The sequence below is a fragment of the Emys orbicularis genome, chromosome 4 (assembly GCF_028017835.1).
Source record: "Emys orbicularis isolate rEmyOrb1 chromosome 4, rEmyOrb1.hap1, whole genome shotgun sequence".
Lineage (NCBI taxonomy): Eukaryota > Metazoa > Chordata > Testudines > Emydidae > Emys > Emys orbicularis.
This window is the reverse complement of record NC_088686.1, coordinates 58,590,642-58,610,023: the sequence shown is the minus strand read 5'-3', so window position 1 is coordinate 58,610,023 and position 19,382 is coordinate 58,590,642. Positions and strand designations below refer to the sequence as shown.

Below are 19,382 nucleotides of genomic sequence, written 5' to 3'. Positions count from 1 at the left end.
CACACAAGGACAAGCAGATTAAAAAAATGTAATGTAGGACTTCAAGAATTGACATAGGAACGTAAGATTTAGAAAAATGGGTGGCGGGGGGGGGAGGAATTAGGCACAGACATTTGATTAGTCTCCAGTCTGGTCCAAACTCTGTGGCAGATAATCCAGATAATCTCACTGTCCTTGGCTCTGCAAGAGAATTTTCATAAAACCGAATTACTAATAAACAGTTTTTCCACAGCATTTGGCACAAACAAGGTTCGTAACAACATCAGTTTTTCCACTTTTTTTTAAGCACATGTTTACTGTGGACAAAGCAAGAAAAAATACTTCACTCTGCTCTGGTTCCAGTGTGTAGTGTCCCTTTTGCAGGCAGTCATATAGATTTTGTCAGAAAGTTTTTATACATAATGGGCAGTGATTCCAACAGCCCACTCTTTTCAGACCATCATTGGAGGTACCAGAGACATCAAAATGAGAAGATAGTTCTAGAGGTTTTTTTACTTCTTTGTCATGAGATCGTACTGTTTTTGGCTTCTTCTCAGTTACAAATGCTTTTCCTGTGTTGTTGCCTTAAATACCACTTTAAGTGTCAAGTTTAGGCTTTTCACTGTTAACTTTATATGAACTAAATCCAGCCATGTTAGATCAAATGTGTGGACGCTTGTTGGTGAATACTCTATATGTTATACAGATATCTGGCTAGGTAAATCCTTGTAAGCAGCCCCTAATAAATGATAGCAATTTGAAAATCACTTTCATCATTTCATTTTGTATTTTGTTTATAAAGCTATAGAATTAGGAATGTGTCAAAGTATAATATTTTATCACTTGTTATAGGTAAAAGAAAGAATAGTATTTTCTTCACATTAAAAGTTGACTGTAAATGTAATGTTATTAATTAATTAATTAATGTTATTATCCCGTATTTGATGCCACTAAATTTTCACGCTGATTTGGTTTGGAGAATATTTCAAATTAGGATTTTCATCTTTTATTTCATGTTTAGCTGGCATCTGAAGCAGCGGTAGAAATCACCTAGACAGTCATATGCTGCTTCTGGCAAATGGATTTGAAAACCACTTTTTAAATTTGCTTTGCTGAAAATGGTTACATAGTATTGTATATGAAGTTATCTAAAATAAAATTGTTTGTAATGATGTTTTTGAACAGTTTTTCAGTTAACAGTTAACAATATTTTTCTGGGATGTTGGTAGTATGGACATAGGTAAATACCAAGGCAAACTTCTCTTTTGGAGACTGTAGTTTATTACTCTCTTGAAATGCAGTTCATCATTATAAAAGGACACTCTTTTTCTTAGTTCCCTATTGATTAGATCCTCTGCAGGTCAGATTTCCAATATATAATATTGTTGGAGCTACTTTTCTTTTGGCCTGTGTGATTTTGCCTGATGATAAATGTTAAATCTCAGTGTAAGATATCTCTATAGTAAAATATGTAGGGAAAAAAACAAAGTTTTGGGGATTCTGTTCCTTACAGTTTGACCTTAAAAATCCAGAGAAAAATATGACAAATCATACTTGGCTGAAAAAAATAATTCTGTTGTTTCTTACAGTGGAAAGTTATTTAAAAGAAAACCATATAAACTAATAAAAAAGCAAAAGACAAAGCATAAAATTATCACCTAAGAGACAGTTTTCTTTGAGTCAAAGCAATAGTTTTAAACCACACTGTATATTAAAATACACACACACACACACACACACACACAGCCATCACAATTGCTTTGGTACCTAATTAAATCCATCAAGTAGTTTAGACACTTTACTTTGCTTGTCCTAGAGATTTTTTTTCTTTAAAGGACACTGCTCCGGTTTTACAGTAGGAAAAACTTTCACTTTGAAAAGCAAATAGTTTTATTCTCCCATTTTGTTCTGTTGGGAAGTTTTTTATGTTAAAACAGTAGGGAAAAATACTATGATAAAACATAAAATTGCTGAATTATTTAGAGAGAAATCCATTGCATTTTTCAAAGACATTACATCATATACAGATCAGATCCTTGAGTTGGGGCAGGGGGGAGTGTTTGAACTAGTAACTAAAATAAATCACAATAAACTTTGGTAGAGAAGCAGTACGGTGGGGGGAAACAGAGCTTGAAGTGGTCTGTTGTTTTTAAATGTCTTTCGGTGTGCTGACAACTATATTTGAGAGAACCAAAAAGTGTACAGTATCATAGGATGTGAAACTTTAGAGACATTTGTATCCAAGGGCCTGATCTTGCAAATATTTATACTACTTAGTGTAGTTCTAAAAACTGACAAAATGGGATTACTTACAGTAAAAAGCAAAGTCTGCTAGTGTTTGCAGTGTTAAGTTCTTAGTTCACTTTCTCTGGCTTTATACATTTTTATAGAGAAAAGGAGCATTTACTCAAAATCTGTCTTTTCGTTCACTTTTGACAGCACTTGATATATAGTCAATTTAAGTGTCTCCCCTGTCAATCAATAATGTTCCTTTTTTATTTGTGTGAGCTTTTCACTAGTGACTGGGAGGGGAAGTGTTTTTGATGTTGTAGTTGTTTTTTGTTAAGCTCATCACTATCTGATTACTTTGCAGAGATGTTTGAATGATCACACATTTTGTATTTTTTATCACATTCATTACTATAATACAAGTGACTGCCTTAGAGTGTTTGTAACACTCTACATCCATTTAATTTCATAGCATAAAAACCAAAGTTTTGTGATATGAAAGTTTAGTTTTTCTTCATTGTTTAGATTTTTTTTAAATGCCTATCATTTGTACTTTTCACAACAAAATCTCTTCAATACCCCTTTGGGTCCAAAGGTTGATTTTACTAGCTGTAGGTTAAATTGTCTTTTGAAAAAATATGGCATTTTAAATTTTTAAATAAAAATTGTACACATGAAGGTGGGGGGTTTATGTTTGTAAAGAGAGCAATTGTTAGTGGGGAGTACTTTTAATACTCTAGTATTGTTTTTAAGAAAGAAGGAATTTTGAAAATTTAAAAATTTAAAATTTTTAAAAACTCCTGTAAAGAGTTTAGAAAAGGGGAGTTTTTTGAGAGGTTGTATAGTTCAAATTGTTCTCTAATTTCTCAGTATGTTAAGCATATACTGTGTATCTGTGAGAGCTAGCACTGAATACAATGCATGTGACATGAAATCTGAAACCATTTAAACCAGATATTTCTAATTAAACATTGTAAATAGTATTAATTGAATAATTTTAATTTTTTAATATTAAAAAGTGTTGAATAATGTCCAAAAGTACAGTACTGATTTTAAGATAAAACCAGCAAAGAATAAAGCCAATAAACAAGCAAACAATGAACAAAAAATTAATATTGGTGAACATAAAAAGAAAACCAGCTGAAATGGATGTTAATGACAATGTATAGTCAATACAAATGGATGAAAGTGAAAAATTTAAAAAAGGCCAATTCAAAAGCACCAATTAAAAAAATGAAATGCAGAAAGGAATCAAAAGTTTTGTTTATAGGCAAAGGATTTTTTTTTTTAAATGCAGCCAGGTAACACTCATTTACAGTTAGACTGAATTACTTGGATCCACATATCCTCCCGTGTTCTGGTGGAGGGAAGGTGAAAGGAGGTAATTTACTTCAGCCCTTGAAAGGTTGCAGGTTTCTTCCCTTTATACACCCTGCCAGCAATGCGAGAGAGCACATAGGGAAGGCGGAGCATTGGTGCTTTCCTTTCTCCACCCATTTGTTCCCTGGAAGGAGCACCTGGTGTTCAGATGCTGTGCTCCCCCCGAACCTGGTTCTGGATACAAGAGTCTGAAAGCACTGATGCTGCTTAAGGCTGAGAGAGGGGGTCTTACGTGTTTGCATTAAGGCAAGTTACAATCTAGACCTTAGTTAGCAAACTGCATTTTTGATGTATTCTGAGTAATTATTCATGTGCTTTACACAGAAGTAAAATCCTTTACATTTCCTAAATTTAATTAAGTCTAGGAATTTTCATAGATGAACGAAAGAAGTGGGTTGTAGCCCACGAAAGCTTATGCTCCAATAAATTTGTTAGTCTCTAAGGTGCCATAAGTACTCCTGTTATTTTTTAAAGAATTTTGGAACTCAGAAACCTGTAAAATTCTCCTCTCTTTTAGTATGCAGTATATCTGCCTAAAGTGTGTCACATCCTTATCTAATACCTAATTATACACAGTTTTTACATGGTGTTTTTTGTTGTTTTTCCACAGTCTCAGTTTGAACTCCAGATCTTTCATATTCGTGGAGAGCATGCTGTATCGAACACAAAGCTTGAGGAAACCATTGCAAATCTCAAGAATGAACTGGAAAACAAATTAAATAGAAGAAATGAGGAAGCAAAGGACGTCTGTGTATCCACTGAAGATGATAACCCACCAAAGACGTACAGAAATGTATATATACAAACTGACAGAGAAACCTTCATAAAGCCTAGTAAAGAGGAAAATATACCAGTGAAGAATAACCAAATGGTACCTAAAAAGCTTAATATTTCTTCTTTAAATCATAGTATTTCTACCCCAAATGACAATAAGGAACCATGTCACTGTACACAGATTTCAGAAAGTCTCGCATCTTGTGAACAGAAACCAATGTTAGTATCTCTACCACCACCACCACCACCTCCTCTTCCTGAACTTTCACTACCAGCTTTAGTTCCTCCACCACCTCCCTTGTTACCAGATTTGGCATCCACTCTATTGACATCCCAGTTTGGATCTGGGCCACTGCCACTTCCTTCAGGTTGTGGGAATCTTCCACCGCCGCCACTGCCGCCACCACCACCACCACCACTCCCAGGTTTTGGGCCTCCTGGTCCACCTCCCCTGCCTGGCTCTGGGCCACCTCTACCGGGAAATGGGCCTCCTCCTCCACCGCCACCTCCTGGGTTCTTTTTCAATAGCACTCTGTCTTCAAACCAAGGTCCTCGAAAGCCTGCCATTGAACCTAACTGTCCCATGAAGCCTTTGTACTGGACTAGGATACAAATCAAAGACAGCAGGTAAAAAGTTATTTTATTTGGATTTATAAATATAATTTATGTATCGTGAGGATGAGCATGTACAGCGTTGTTGTTGTTGTTTTTAAAGACAACAAAGAAGAGTTAAAGATAGAGCCCCCCCCCCCCCAAAAAAAACAGGAATATGAAAGGAAAAAAAGTTTTTTAAAAAAATCAGAAGATAGGCCAAGCTTTAAAAAGCACAACAATAGATAATAAGCAATGGCTTTTAAAATGGAAAACTATAACTAAAATTTGTAAAAGTTTAAAAGTAGTAGGTCATAGGCAAGATTGACAAATATAGCAAATAGGCACAGGGCAAAATAAAAAGCAGAGGATGTGTATTCAATATCGCTTCAAAGAGTTTGTCTATTATTGCTTGCCTGTCTTGTCATTTTAGATTGCAGGATCTTTAGGGCAGGGAGTGTGTTGTCCTCTTTGGTCCCAATCCTGCAACTAGTTATCTATGTTTAACTTCTGTGAATAGTTCTGTGGGAGTCCAAGGAAGTACGGTTAAGTATATGCATAATTGTTTGAAGGATCTCTGGGCTGCCAACTGGCCTGGGAGTCTGGAAGCCCTGGGGCAGTCCACATAGGGCTGCAATTCCAAGGCAATCTGCCTGGTGAGACTGGCCTTTCAGATTCTGGAAGCCTGGGGTTCCTAGTAGCCTGCCAGGTGGTTGTCAAAAGTTCATCAAACCTGACATGTTTCCATGAAAAATTTTAGGTTTGATGAATTGGCATTTTCCTCACCAGCTCTGCTTACAGCATCACTCAGTGAAAAGACAGAGAGACATAGACACTTCTGCTTTTCAGAGTTCATTTTCTGAAGATTTCTTTCAAGTTCTGCTATGTTCTCTGACATTTCTTGTGGTTAATTACAGTAGCAAAGAACTCAAAGTGACTTAGCTAAAAGGAGGATTCCCTTCTGATTCGGAGCAAAGTATTTCTAGCTCAACCAGAAGTTGCAGGAATTAAGGTGAAATTATATGGCTGTGTCATGCAGTAGGTGAAATTAGATGATTCTTGTGGTTCCTTCTGGCCTTAAAAATCTATGCATCTATGATTTTGGAACAGGCGTGTAGGCATATCAGTGCAGTAACACAGACAGGATACTCTCTAATCTTTGATTTATACATTAAAATAAAAGGTTTATTTCTGAAGTACATTTTAGACAAAAATATATTTACTTTTAAAAAATATTTTGGTTTTATTAATTTTAAAATCATATGAATGATCTTTAGTCTTTAAGGTGCCACCAGACTCCTCGTTTTTGTGGATACAGACTAACATGGCTACCCTTCTGATGAATGATCTGTTACAGTAAAATGAACATCTGATTAGGTTGTTAAAATGTGCTTAAATCTGAAAGTATTTTATTTATTTAAACCTTGTTGAGTTTATTCTGATGAAAGCGTCATTTCATTTTTTTGGTGAGGCCTCTGAGGGAATCAGTAATTCTACAATTTTATTTCCAGTATAACACAAATAATATAATTTGGGATCATCAGTGTGAAATATCAGGTAGAAAAATGAAGTGTTTAATAAAAAGTCAGTTCACTTTACAGTGAAAAGGATTTCTAACATAAAGGGAACAAAATATTTTGGAATGGGGAGTTTCATATTTTTTGGACTACATTCCCAAAATTAAACGTACGTATTCGGTATTGTGTAGAGTGTGTGTGCTGAGAAATAGATGTTAGTGCCTTTGTGATCATCTAGTCTAACCTTCTCCATGCACCGGCCATAGAACCTCATCCAGTGATTTCTGCATCAAGCCCATAACTTCTGTTTGAGCTACACTATATCTTTTAGAAAGATATCCAGTCTTGATATCCAATTACAAAAGTACTGGCAGTCCCACTGGAAAGAGGGTAAATGAATCACAAATGGATAGAAAATAATTATTTGCATTCTTTTAGCTTATTCCTTCCTCCCCTCCCCCCTCTCCAGATATATATTAAATTCTGTTACATATTGCACCTAATCAGAGTAATCATTTGATGACAGCAGCCATGTGCATATTTACGCAGTTTCCCCCCCCCCCCCCCCCACTGCAATTCCACCTCATTTCATGACTGTTAATAATACCATTGCCTGTTAGTGACACCTGCTGGAAGAAATAGACTCAGAATTTCAAGCTTATCAATAGAAGTTAAGAATAGTGTGAGGATAATTTTATCCCACTTCCTTCCTTCCTTCCTTCCTTCCTTCCTTCCTTCCTTCCTTCCTTAAGTATTGCAGTTTCAGAACTAAAGCAATTCAGTACTGAAGTGCTCAATTTGTTGCGCTATGTATTTGATTTCCCAAACTTTGGATAAAGCCAGGAGAGTTGTACTCACACATTTCTATGTTTAAACACTAATGAGGGTGAGTTCTGCATGCACCAAGTCATTCTTGGAGGATGCGTGAAAGCAAAACTACCTTCTCTCTTTAAAACTTACAGTGTATTAAGGGATTCAGAATGCTAGTAGACCCCCATTCCAGTTCCTCAAACTCGTAGTAATAGTGAATTGAAAGCACATAGCCATTTTCATTTCATCTGAAGTGAACTGAATCTCACTGATAAGATAAATAACACAAAACTTTTCCCTTGAGGTTCAGAAAAGTTTGGCCAACTATTTTTATTACTTTTCATTTGCATAGTGCATTCCCTTGTTCTAAGCAGATGTGGCAGAATAACACAAGGCTGCTGTTGCAATATTTCCATCCATATATGGGTATGTCTACACAGCATCTGGGAACATGCTTCCCAGCACAGGTAGGCAGACACATGCTAGCTTTGCTTGACCTGATGTGCTAAAAATAGCAGTGTAGCTGGGGGTATCATAGGCAGTGACTTGGGCTAACTGCCCAAGTACATAGCCAGGGGGACCAGGAAGGTTTGTACTCAGGTGTCTAGCCTGAGCTACTGGCTATGCTACCCCAGCTATACTTTTATTTTTACCATGGAAGCTTAAATAGAGTTAGCACACATCTGTCTACCCAAGCTGTCAAACACCCTCCCAGATGCAGTGTTGACATATGCTAACTGAAATGAGAATTCTCTTGAAAGCCTGTTTTCACAAGGTATTATCCTGATCTTTGATTGGTGACCCAACATTCTAGTGCAGTACAAATAATAAATAGTAATTTTTGATAACCAGTAGGCTTGAATAATTTAGATAAGTACTTAAGTGTTGTAGTACTTTTTAGTGCTGCCTTCTGCAATTTCTTTTGACACTACCCAGTCTAGTAAACAAAAGAGGAAAAGTTATTTGTCTGCTGGCTGTACTCAGTTGCTGTTCTGGTTTTAAAATCTAACGAGGAAAATATATTTTTGTAAATATTTGTTGTGAAATTTTAATTTTATTTATTTGTTTTTAGCAAAACATCTATACCAACTTTATGGGACTCATTAGAAGAACCTGGCATAGTTGATACTAGTGAATTTGAATATTTATTTTCCAAAGATGCAGTTCAGGAAAAAAGAAAACGCTTATCAGAGTCTTATGAAAAGAAAACAAAGGCCAAAAAGGTATACATTTTTTTCAGAATTACATTCTCTTTATTGAGTGTGTTCATGTTTCTATGTTTTAAAAAAACAGTGATTTACATTCTGTTTGATAGAAACTGCCAACAAAACGTGAATAAATGAAAACAAGAATTGTTATTATGTTAATGTATAATAGATGGATTTTCTGTTTTGTTTATAAGTGAATTGTCAAACCACTGTGCACCATCTACACATTGCTGTTTTTACAAAGGACCACTTGCATTTCTTCGTCCTAACATCTTTGTGCATATTTAAAATAAAAGTTCAAAAACAAAGTGAAAGAAGATGTAACTTTGGTGAAAATGTGAGGCATAAAAGAATGAGCATGCTTCACATCACAGAAATGTTTAAGAGTCCATACCAACAGTAATATTAAGACCCTTTTTGTTTTTACTGAAAAATTCCCAGGTTTTAGAAATGCTATTATTTGGTTCTTACTGATTTGCACGCAAATTTTGGACCACCTAGATACATAGAAATATTGATTGTTACAAAAAATCCAACACGTTACATTAGATATTAATTAGATGTTAATCATAATTTAGTCTAAGTGTAAATGTGAGTCTGTCTATTAAAATAAGGCAATGTAGTGGAAGATATACATACATACACTCTCTCTGTCCTGTGTGTGCATATGTGTACATACTGTTAATGTACAGTTCATTAAATAAACCACAGCATTAAACTGCTTTTATTTTTAATACTTTTACTTTTCTCTATTTGTTGCTTTTTTCTGTCCTTCCATATCCCAATATTAACCCCAATATTTACCCAGAAAACTATAAAGTTAATTTTTTCACTGATTTTTCACCTTTTTTAAAATTTTTATTACAAACACTGACATGTTCCCAGGAAATTTTAAACAAAATAAAAACTGAAAATGAATGGCCTTGAGCATTGTGTATGTGTAGGTGTACACTTCAAATATATTTACAATTTAAAGCAAAATATTTTAAATCATTTCCTCTATTTATTTGCTATGCAGGGCTTGATGTTCTCTTTGAAAAAAGTTAATAACGCTACTTCATTTTGTTCTTTGTTTCATCCCAATCTTCCATTATTTTCTCTTTGCTTGGTCTCATGTGCATGCTCCTCTGCCATTTTGGTTGCATTATCAGGACCAGTTTTAGGGGCAAGCAAGGAAGCGGTACCACTGTGGGACTTGGCCAATTTTTGTTTGGGTTTTTTCCCTTTCCACTGATTGGCTGTCTGTGAGGGTTGTTTCTTTCTTTATTCTGGGTTTTTTTTTGTTTTGGATTTGTTTTGCACCAACACACCAAAAACATTTTCCAGCCTGGCAGGCAAAATGCCTAGGGCTGGCCGCACCCATTATCCTCCACACACTTCTTGCCTGGTCCCCTGAACATTCCTCTTATACTAGTTACTTTGGCTCCTCTCCTGATGGTAGTTCTTGCTGTTGGCTGGCAGCTCCAATCCTACTGATTGCTGCAGTCCCTGAGTTCCTGTTTCCTTTCCTACTGTTATATAGCAGTAGCCATTAGTGAGGGCACCTAGGATGGCTCTGCCTCATTTTCGGTTACTTTGGTTGCCCAGCCTTTTTTCTGCAAGTAGGAGCCAGCAATAAGTGATCTGCTATTTCCCTATGGGCAACCAGCAACATCTCTGCAGACAATCAGTGGTCTATGGGCCACAATTAGCGAACAGTGTGTGTAGAGTCAAGCCTTCTTGATTCTGGGCCATAAGGGTGTAGGTTTAACTCTCATATTAGAAGCCAGGCTCTATACCAGGGGTCGGCAACCTATGGCAAGCGTGCCAAAGACGGCACGCGAGCCGATTTTTAATGGCACTCTGCGGCAGCCGCCGGCCCCGCTCAGCCCACTGCCAAACCCCGGCAGCGGGCTGAGCGGGGCCGATGGCCAGGACCCTGGCAGGCAGCAGCGTGCCATTAAAAATCCTGCCCGGCCCAGCTCGCTCTTCTCCACCCCCCCCCCCCCCCCGCCTACCGCTCTCTCTGGCGGGGGAAGGGCGCAGAAGCAAGCTTGGTCCTGCTGGCTGCTGCTGTAGGGCAGGTTCCGCTGGCAGCCAAGCTTCCCCCTCCCCCCGCCCCTTCCCCCAGTGTGCTGCGTCGTGCCCCACCTCCTCTCCCTTCCTGCTGCCGATGGCCCTTGCGAGGGAGGGGAGAAGAGGAGCCCCAGTGCCCTCGCTGCTCAGACCGGTAAGGAGGTGGAGAAGAGGCAGGAACAGGGCCTTGGGGAAGGGGGGTGGAATCAGGGCGGATCCCTCCAGCCCCCTGCTGTGAGCCGCTCAGGGCAGGGGGCTGGGAGCACCCCCCCCAATCCCATCCCACCCCCCAGCCCTCTACCCTGACCCCGGCACCCCCCTCACATCCCAGCCCCCTGCACCCCCCCATAACCCCAGCCCTGACTCTGGCACCCCCCCACACATACCCGGCACCCCCACACCCCATGCCCTGACTCCTGAACCCCCTCCCATGCCCCCAGCCATCTGCCCTGACCCCTGTGCCCCCTCACACCCCAGCCCCCTGCACCCCACCACGACCCCAGCCCTGACTCTAGAACCCCCCACACATACCCATCCCCCCCACACCCAATGCCCTGACTCCTGCACCCCTCTCACATGCCCCCAGCCCTCTGCCCTGACTCCTGCACCCTCCTCACACACACCCTGCCCTGACTCCTGCACTCCCCACACATCCCCAGCCCCCCTCCACATCCCCACCCCCACCCTGAGCACCAAATGGGAGCTCCTGCACCCGCCCCACACACATTCCCACCTGCATCCCTTGAACCAAATGGGAGCTGCCCAGGTAAGCGCTCCCCACCCAAACCTCCTGCCCCAACCCTGAGCCCCCTCCCTCATTCTAGCTCCTGGCCAGACCCTACACCCCAGCCTGCTCCTTCACCCCCAGCCCTGTGCTCAGTGCACCCCCACCCTCAGCTCAGTGCAGAGAGAGAGGAAGAGAATGGGCCAGAACCAGGGAGAAGGTAGGTACCCACTCTATGTGGGCAGGGCCGGGACCCCAGACCGGCAGCAGGCTGAGCGGGGCCGTCAGCCGGGACCCTGGCTGGTAGGAGCCAGTGGACGGAACCCCAGACCGGCAGCAGGCTGAGCCGCTCAGCCTGCTGCTGGTCTGGGGTGCCGGCCCCGCTCAGCCCGCTGCCGGTCTGGGGTTCTGGCTGCTGGCCCCTTGCCAGTTGGGGTCCCGGCCACAGGCCCCACTCAGCCCGCTGCCGGCCTAGGTGAACAGAACCCCAGGCCGGCAGTGGGCTGAGGAGGCCGGCGGCGTAAGATCAGCATTTTAATTTAATTTTAAATGAAGCTTTTTAAACATTTTGAAAACCTTGTTTATTTTACACATAACAGTAGTTTAGTTATATAATATATAGACTTATAGAGAGAGACCTTCTAAAAAACGTTAAAATGTATTACCGGCACGCAAAACCTTAAATTAAAGTGAATAAATGAAGACTCGGCACACCACTTCTGAAAGGTTGCCGACCCCTGCTCTATACAGTCTATTTTGCTCTTGATTAGAGTATACATAGACATACAAATTATAAGTAATTGTGTTTTAAAGCAAAATAGCTGAATAGGTATTTGCTTTTTCATCCTTAGCTAGCTATCCAAATTCAGGTTTATGTTTAATCTTGGAAGATTTAATGTCATTGCAAGCATAAGGTCTGCAGCCATGTGAGCTGTTCAAGGGATCTTACAAAAGAATGATAAAAAATCCATGTCGCTTGTATTTATCCTAAAAGGCCCAGTACAGTTAAAGTGACAGTGCCACTAGACACTTTCAGATATATTCACAGTTGCCATATTATCTTATTTGTTACCCACACTTTAAAAAATGGACACAGAAATATGATCTTAAAGTAAAATTGGGAGCCTGACAAAGAAGAAAGAGTGTTAGTCCATGAAGTGATTGACATTGTTTTGTTACTGCAGAAGTCTCATAACAATACATTATTATATATTATATGACATAAGCTCAGTTGAGTTTCCCTGATTTGAGCCACAAGAGGGCACCTTGGATATAATCTTTGCCTTTATCATACATAATTAGAAAAACAAAGAAGTTTGACAACCTCCAGATATTTAAAACTTTTTGATCAGAAATTATTTGTCTTAACACAGTAATTAATCTAATTATAAATAGCACTTAACATTTATAAAACTCCAAATAATGTGTTAATAGAGAGGAAGATTGGTTTTGTGATCTATATAAATGCATTTTAAGGATTTTAAACTATTTGGGTTTTTACATGTTTACTATTATTATTTAACCTGGACACACCTGTTCATATAAGAAAAATTCTTCCTATCATATTTTACTTTATAAATCTTTAGAGTATGAATGGTGTTCAGTACTCAGTTTTAGAAGTAAATCCAATTAGTACAATAATGCAAATTCCTGATACCCACTTTCTAAATTTGCTTTTGAATAGTCAAAGATTGAAAGGAGAGATTTATTCTACATTTCACTGAATTTGATCCATAAGAAAACATTTTACTATCTAGTTTGAAAATATAGACTTTAAAAGTCTCTTGAACATAATGCTATGAACACAGGCTTTTATGAAGAAATTAGACAAATTTTTTACATTTATTTGTATTTCCTACTCCAACTCATACATGTAACATCCCTAAATTTCAGGTATGCTGGACCAAAATACGGAGAGCATTAGGCTTCTGTTCTGAAGAGCAAATACATATTCCTGTTCACTTCCTCACCTACCCCTTTTGGTAAAACAAAAACTGAATCCTAATTTGTTATGGCTAATACAGTAGTTCTTTGCTGTATTTTTTTTCTTTACTCTTTGTCCAGAACCTAATTTCTAGTAGGATTACATACATACAATATAGGTGGCAAATAATATGGTGCCCACCTTTTGTGGGAAACCTTATCTATTTTTTCACACACTATATGGTCCCTTGTTTATCTGGATGTATGAATGATTCTTCATTTGCATTTCAATGTAGTACAACTTCAACTTTTATTTTTTAAAATATGGAATAGGGCTTACTGAGATTACTGAAACAAGTAGAGTGTAAAAATATAGATAAATAGACATGAAAAACTAGGATGAAAATATGAAAAAAAACCTCACTTGAGGAAGCAGATAAGAGATGAACTTTGGAAGTCACCCACCAGAATAAAAAAGTAAAAACTAGGGCTGTCAAGCAATTAAAAAATGTAAATGTGATTAATCGTGCTATTAAAAAAATCGTGATTAATCATGTGATTAATTGCACTGTTAATAATAGAATCCCATTTATTTAAATATTTTTGTATGTTTACTACATTTTCAAATGTATCGATTTCAGTTATAACACAGAATATAAAGTGCACAGTGCTCACTTTATATTTATTTTTTATTACAAGTATTTGCACTGTAAAAAAAAAAACCCAAAAGAAATTTTTCAATTCACCTAATACAAGTACTGTAGTGCAATCTTTGTCGTGAAAGTGCAACTTACAAATGTAGATTTTTTTTTTTTTTGTTACATAACTACACTCAAAAACAAAACAATGTAAAACTTTAGAGCCTGCAAGTCCACCCAGTCCTATTTCTTGTTCAGCCAATCGCGCAGACAAACAAGTTTATTTACATTTGCAGGAGATAATGCTGCCCGGTTCTTGTTCACAATGTCACCTGAAAGTGAGAACAGGTGTTTTCATGGCACTCTGTAACCGGCGTCACAAGATATTTACATGCCAGATGCTCTATAGATTCATATGTCCCTTCATGCTTCAGGCACCATTCCATAGGACATGTGTCCATGCTGATGACGAGTTATGCTCGATAACTATCCAAAGCAGTGTGGACCGACACATGCTCATTTTCATCATCCGAGTCAGATGCCACCAGCAGAAGGTTAATTTTCTTTTTTGGTGGTTCAGGTTCTGTAGTTTCCGCATCAGAGTGTTGCTCTTTTAAGACTTCTGAAAGCATACTCCATACCTCGTCCTACTCAGATTTTGGAAGGCACGTCAGATTCTTAAACCTTTAGTCGAGAGATGTAGCTATCTTTAGAAATCTCAGATTGGTACCTTCTTTGCGTTTTGTCAAATCTGCAGTGAAAGTGTTCTTAAAATGAACATGTTCTGAGTCCTCATCCGAGACTACTATAACATGAAATATATGGCAGAATGCAGGTAAAACACAGCAGGAGACATACAATTCTCCCCCAAGGAGTTCAGCCACAAATTTAATTAACACATTTTTTTAATGAGCGTCATCAGCATGGAAGCATGTCCTCTGGAATGGTGGCCGAAGCATGAAGGGGCATACGAATGTTTAGCATATCGGGCATGTAAATACCTTGCAATGCCGGCTACAAAAGTCCCATGCGAACGCCTGTTCTCACTGTCTGGTGACATTGTAAATAAGAAGTGGGCAGCATTATCTCCCATAAATGTAAACAAACTTGTTTGTCTTAGTGAATGGCTGAACGAGAAGTAGGACTGAGTGGACTAGTAGGCGCTAAAGTTTTGCATTGGTTTGTTTTTGAGTGCAGTTATGTAACAAAAAAAATCTACATTTGTAAATTGCACTTTCACAACAAAGAGATTGCACTACAGTACTTGTAAAAGGTGAATTTAAAAATTTTCTTTCGTTTATCATTTTTACAGTGCAAATGTTTGTAATAAAAAATAATATAAAGTGAACAGTGTACACTTTGTATTCTGTGATGTAATTGAAATCAATATATTTGAAAATGTAGAAAAACATCCTAAAATATTTAATAAATTTCAATTGGTATTCTAGTGTTTAACAGTGTGATTAAAACTGCGATTAATCGTGATTAATTTTTTTGAGTTAATCGTGTGAGTTAACTGTGATTAATTGACAGCCCTAGTAAAAATACATATTTTGATTCCCAGATCCCATATTTGGGGCTCTACCGAATTCATGGCCATGAAAAACGCATCATAGATTGTGAAATCCCCCTGTGAAATCGGGTCTTTTGTGTGCTTTTACCCTATACGGTACAGATTTCATGGGGGAGACCAGCGTTTCTCAAATTGGGGGGTCCTGGCCCAAAAAGGGAGCTGCAGGGGGTCACAAGGTTCTCTTAGGGGAGACACGGTATTGCCTAGCCTTCCTTCTGCACTAACCTCAGAGCTGGGCAGGAACCCAGCTCTGAAGGCAGCACCTCACCAGCAGCTGTGCAGAAGTAAGGGTGGCAATACCATATCATTACAGTCTTTCTTCTGCGCTGCTGCTGGCATCAGCTCTGCCTTCAGAGCTGGGCTCCCAGCCAGCAGCCACCACTCTCCAGCTGCTCAGATCTGAAGGCAGTGCTGCCGTCAGCAGCAGCGCAGAAGTAAGGGTAGCAGTACTGCAACCGCCCCTACAATAACCTTGCAACTCTCCCACAGCTCCTTTTTGAGTCAGGACCCCTACAATTACAACACCATGAAATTTCAAATTTAGATAGCTGAAATCATGAAATTTACAATTTTTAAAATCCCATGACCGTGAAATTGACAAAATGGACGGTGAATTTGGTAGCGCCCTACCCATATCCAGCCATTTACGCTGCTATAATGTTACGGGTGCTTATATGACCATATATGTGATTTGAAAAAACTGTGCCCACAGGATTGTTAAATTGCTTCAGAGTAATGCAGTGTTTTAATACAGTGGAAATGTAGTTATTTGGCACTACTGTGTACTGCTTAATTGGCTAGAAAAACAGGCCTTAGGCTAGTCTAACCATAAATGACCTACACTTAGTTGTAGACGTGTGAGTGAAAATGAAAATATTTACCGTATATAGTCGAGCATAAGCCGGTTCGTTTATAATCCGACTCCCCCCCCCCCCGATGGATAAGTAAAAATGGGAAATTTTTATGACACGTTCATAAGCCGACCCTATAATTCAGGGGTTAGTAAACTTTGGCTCCCGGGTCATCAGGATAAGCCGCTGGTGGGCCGAGATGGTTTGTTTACCTCGAGTGTCCGCAGGCACGGAGATAAACCTAAGTAAACAAAGTGTCCCGGTGCACCAGCTGCTTACCCTGACGGGCCGGGACAGCAACTGGTGGGGAAATATTTTTTGGGGGGGGAGAAGCTGGGGCTCAGGAGAGTTAGCCCTGTGACCATCCCCCACATCACCCCACCCCTAGCCCAGGACCCCCACACTCTCCCCATCCCATCCCTTCCCACCTTATCTGTGGAGGGCCAGGGGAGGATGTCTCTGGACTGGCTGGAGCTGCTCCAGCAGGCTGGGCAGCGTGGCCGCAGCCTGCTCTGGCGGGTCAGACCGGGCGGCGCGGCCGCAGCCTGCTCTGGGGAGTGGGGCCAAGCGGCACGGCTGCAGCCTGCCAGCCCCGGAGCTGCAGCTGCTTCGGAGGCTGGGGGGGAGCAGTGTGGCCAGAAGCGGAGAGACTCTGGCCCCGCCTCTTCCCTTCTGGCTCTGCTGGCTGTGCTGCTTCTCCTTGCTCCCTCTGTTGGGGGAGGGGCTGTGTCCCACCTCTCCCTCTCTATACTCGTTCATAGGCCAACCCCCTTCTCTGGTGCTTCCCTTTTTTATTAAAAAAATTCGGCTTATGAACTAGTATATATGGTAGTTTGATTTATTCATGCTAGCTGTTTTCAGTGATTTGGGCCTAAAACTATGATATACTGTAATTTATATTCATTATTGTTATGCCCAATACATACAGTGAAACCCCGTGATAATTGGGGTCCAAAAAATTCTATTGCGATAAATGGGGCGTCGCTTTATAGCGGGATTATGAAAATTTACCATTTCAAGATGGTCAGTTTAAGTCTTGTAAAAAAAAGCAACGGTTATCCCAGCGTGTTTTAAACACAAAAGTAGTAATTTAATTACATGTATATGAAAGAAACATGTGAAATCGACTATACTAATCATTGCGCAGAGTGCAAAGTGACTCCATAATTTTAAATTTCATCACTTCTTAAAAAAGCTATCTAGCATGGTCTGCTTATTTGCGGTGGACTGTTGGCTTCTAGCAAAGTCAAGAATGCTTCTGAGTTGGAGGATTTTGACGCTGTCCACGTCTTGAGTTTCCAGCCACCTCAAACTTGCTTCTAGGTGCTTTACTGCCTCGGATACTTTTGATGGGGGAGTTGAGGTGCCATCGTCATTGTCGTCATTAGCGCCACTGGTTTCGGACTCTGGTGGTGCAGCTTCATTCTTCCCGCTGACATTTGCAACAATTTCGTCATCTGAGATGTGTTCATATATGGGGCAGATGTCATCTGCTGAAAACCAGTTGAGGATATCATGATGACTGTGCTCATATTCTCTGAGTGCTTCTTCAGCTAAACGTACGTCGTCTTCAATGAATCTTGTAAATTCAGGCTCGTTGTCATTACCATCATCGTGTGTAGACGATGGAAAAGTTGGACCAAGACCCTTTATCCAGCATCGTTCAATGCAACGTGCAGAGATAGCATCCCAGGCTTTCCCGCCGAGGTGACAGACTTCTTTCAAGTTGAGTGATGCCAGTGATGTGTCGACGGAGGAGTTGTTATCCACTACCATCCACTTGATCATTTCGCGACGATAGTTTTGCTTAAGTACCGATATGATGCCTTGGTCCAGTGGCTGAATTTCTGACATAGTGTTCTTCGGGAGATAAGAGACTTTAATCTTGCAGTCATGACTGACAAGATTTTCCACTGGGGGGGTGGGCAGGGCAATTATCCAGCAGGAGGAGATCTTTTCCCTCCTGCTTGAGTTTTCGCAAATGAGCCCGAATGGCTGGCACGAAAGTCTTATGGAACCAGTCTTCAAATATGGAGCTATTCATCCATGCATTCTTGCTGTTGGTGTATTCAAAGAGAAGGGCCTTCATATTAACATGATGAAAATATCTGGGAGACCTCGCTTTTCCGATCATCAGAAGTCTGACTTTGTGGCTGCCAGACTTGTTGACGCAAAACAAGAGAGTGACTCGGTCCTTCCTCTGCTTAAAGCCTTCTCGTTTGTGACTATCAGTCCTGGTTGCGAGGGTGCGATCGGGTAACATTTTAAAGCATAAACCAGTCTCCTCGCAGTTGTAAACTTGATCAGCTGTGTAGCAACCTTCCTCCAGCAACTTTTTAAGCTCAATTGGGTAGGAATCGGAAGGATTCCTTATCAGCTGAGCGGATTTCCCCAGACACAAGAACTTGACTTATAGTGTGCCTTTTCTTGAATCTGTCCGGCCAGCCATTACTTGCCTTAAATTTGGATTCATTTCCATGGATAAGGCGATCAAATTTCTCTGCTTGAGCTTTCAGAATAGGGACAGAAATGGGAACTCCTTCTGAGCGAGCCTGGACAAACCATTGGTACAAGGCTGAATCTAGGCTTTCGTCATTAGCAAACTTGACCTTTTTATGCTGTAAACCAGATTCCTCTTCAAGAATGCAGGGTAGGCTACGGAGCTTTTCTTCTTCTTTTTTCCACCCTCGCAGAGTGGACTCGTTAATTCCTAGATCTCTAGCAAGCTGAGTTTGTTGTTTGCCCTTCCTTAGTTGATCCAGGGCGTACAATTTCTCTTGGGCAGAAAATGACATGCGTTTGCGAACTGGCGTATCCATAATGGTAAAATATTTTTTTAAATATAGGAAATTAATAACAAGTTCATAGGCAAACACCATACACTTGTACAACCCAAGAACTAAGTGCAATGGGCCTGCAATGGCCACGAGTCACTTTATCCTATAAGACCGGAAGAACGCGGTTTATTTATAAATGTCGTAAAAAAAGTATTCCGGCAAAACATGAACAGTATTACGGCCTTAAAGGGGAGCCAATTTGGATTACGTTATATCCAAATTCGCATTATCGTGGGGCGCGTTATTGCGAGGTTTGACTGTATTGCTGGTCATATTCGTGTTGTCCAAATACA

At 40.1% G+C, this 19,382-nt stretch overlaps 1 protein-coding gene across 1 annotated transcript in view; it reads left to right on the top strand.

Annotated features, from left to right (window-relative positions):
- FMN1 (formin 1) overlaps positions 1-19,382 on the top strand; it is a 256,580-nt gene that overhangs the window by 81,299 nt on the left and 155,899 nt on the right. Inside the window, exons 5-6 of the mRNA XM_065403678.1 lie at positions 4,199-4,989; positions 8,353-8,503. Of these exons, the coding sequence (XP_065259750.1) occupies positions 4,199-4,989; positions 8,353-8,503 (942 nt within the window). The remainder of the gene's footprint in view (positions 1-4,198; positions 4,990-8,352; positions 8,504-19,382) is intronic.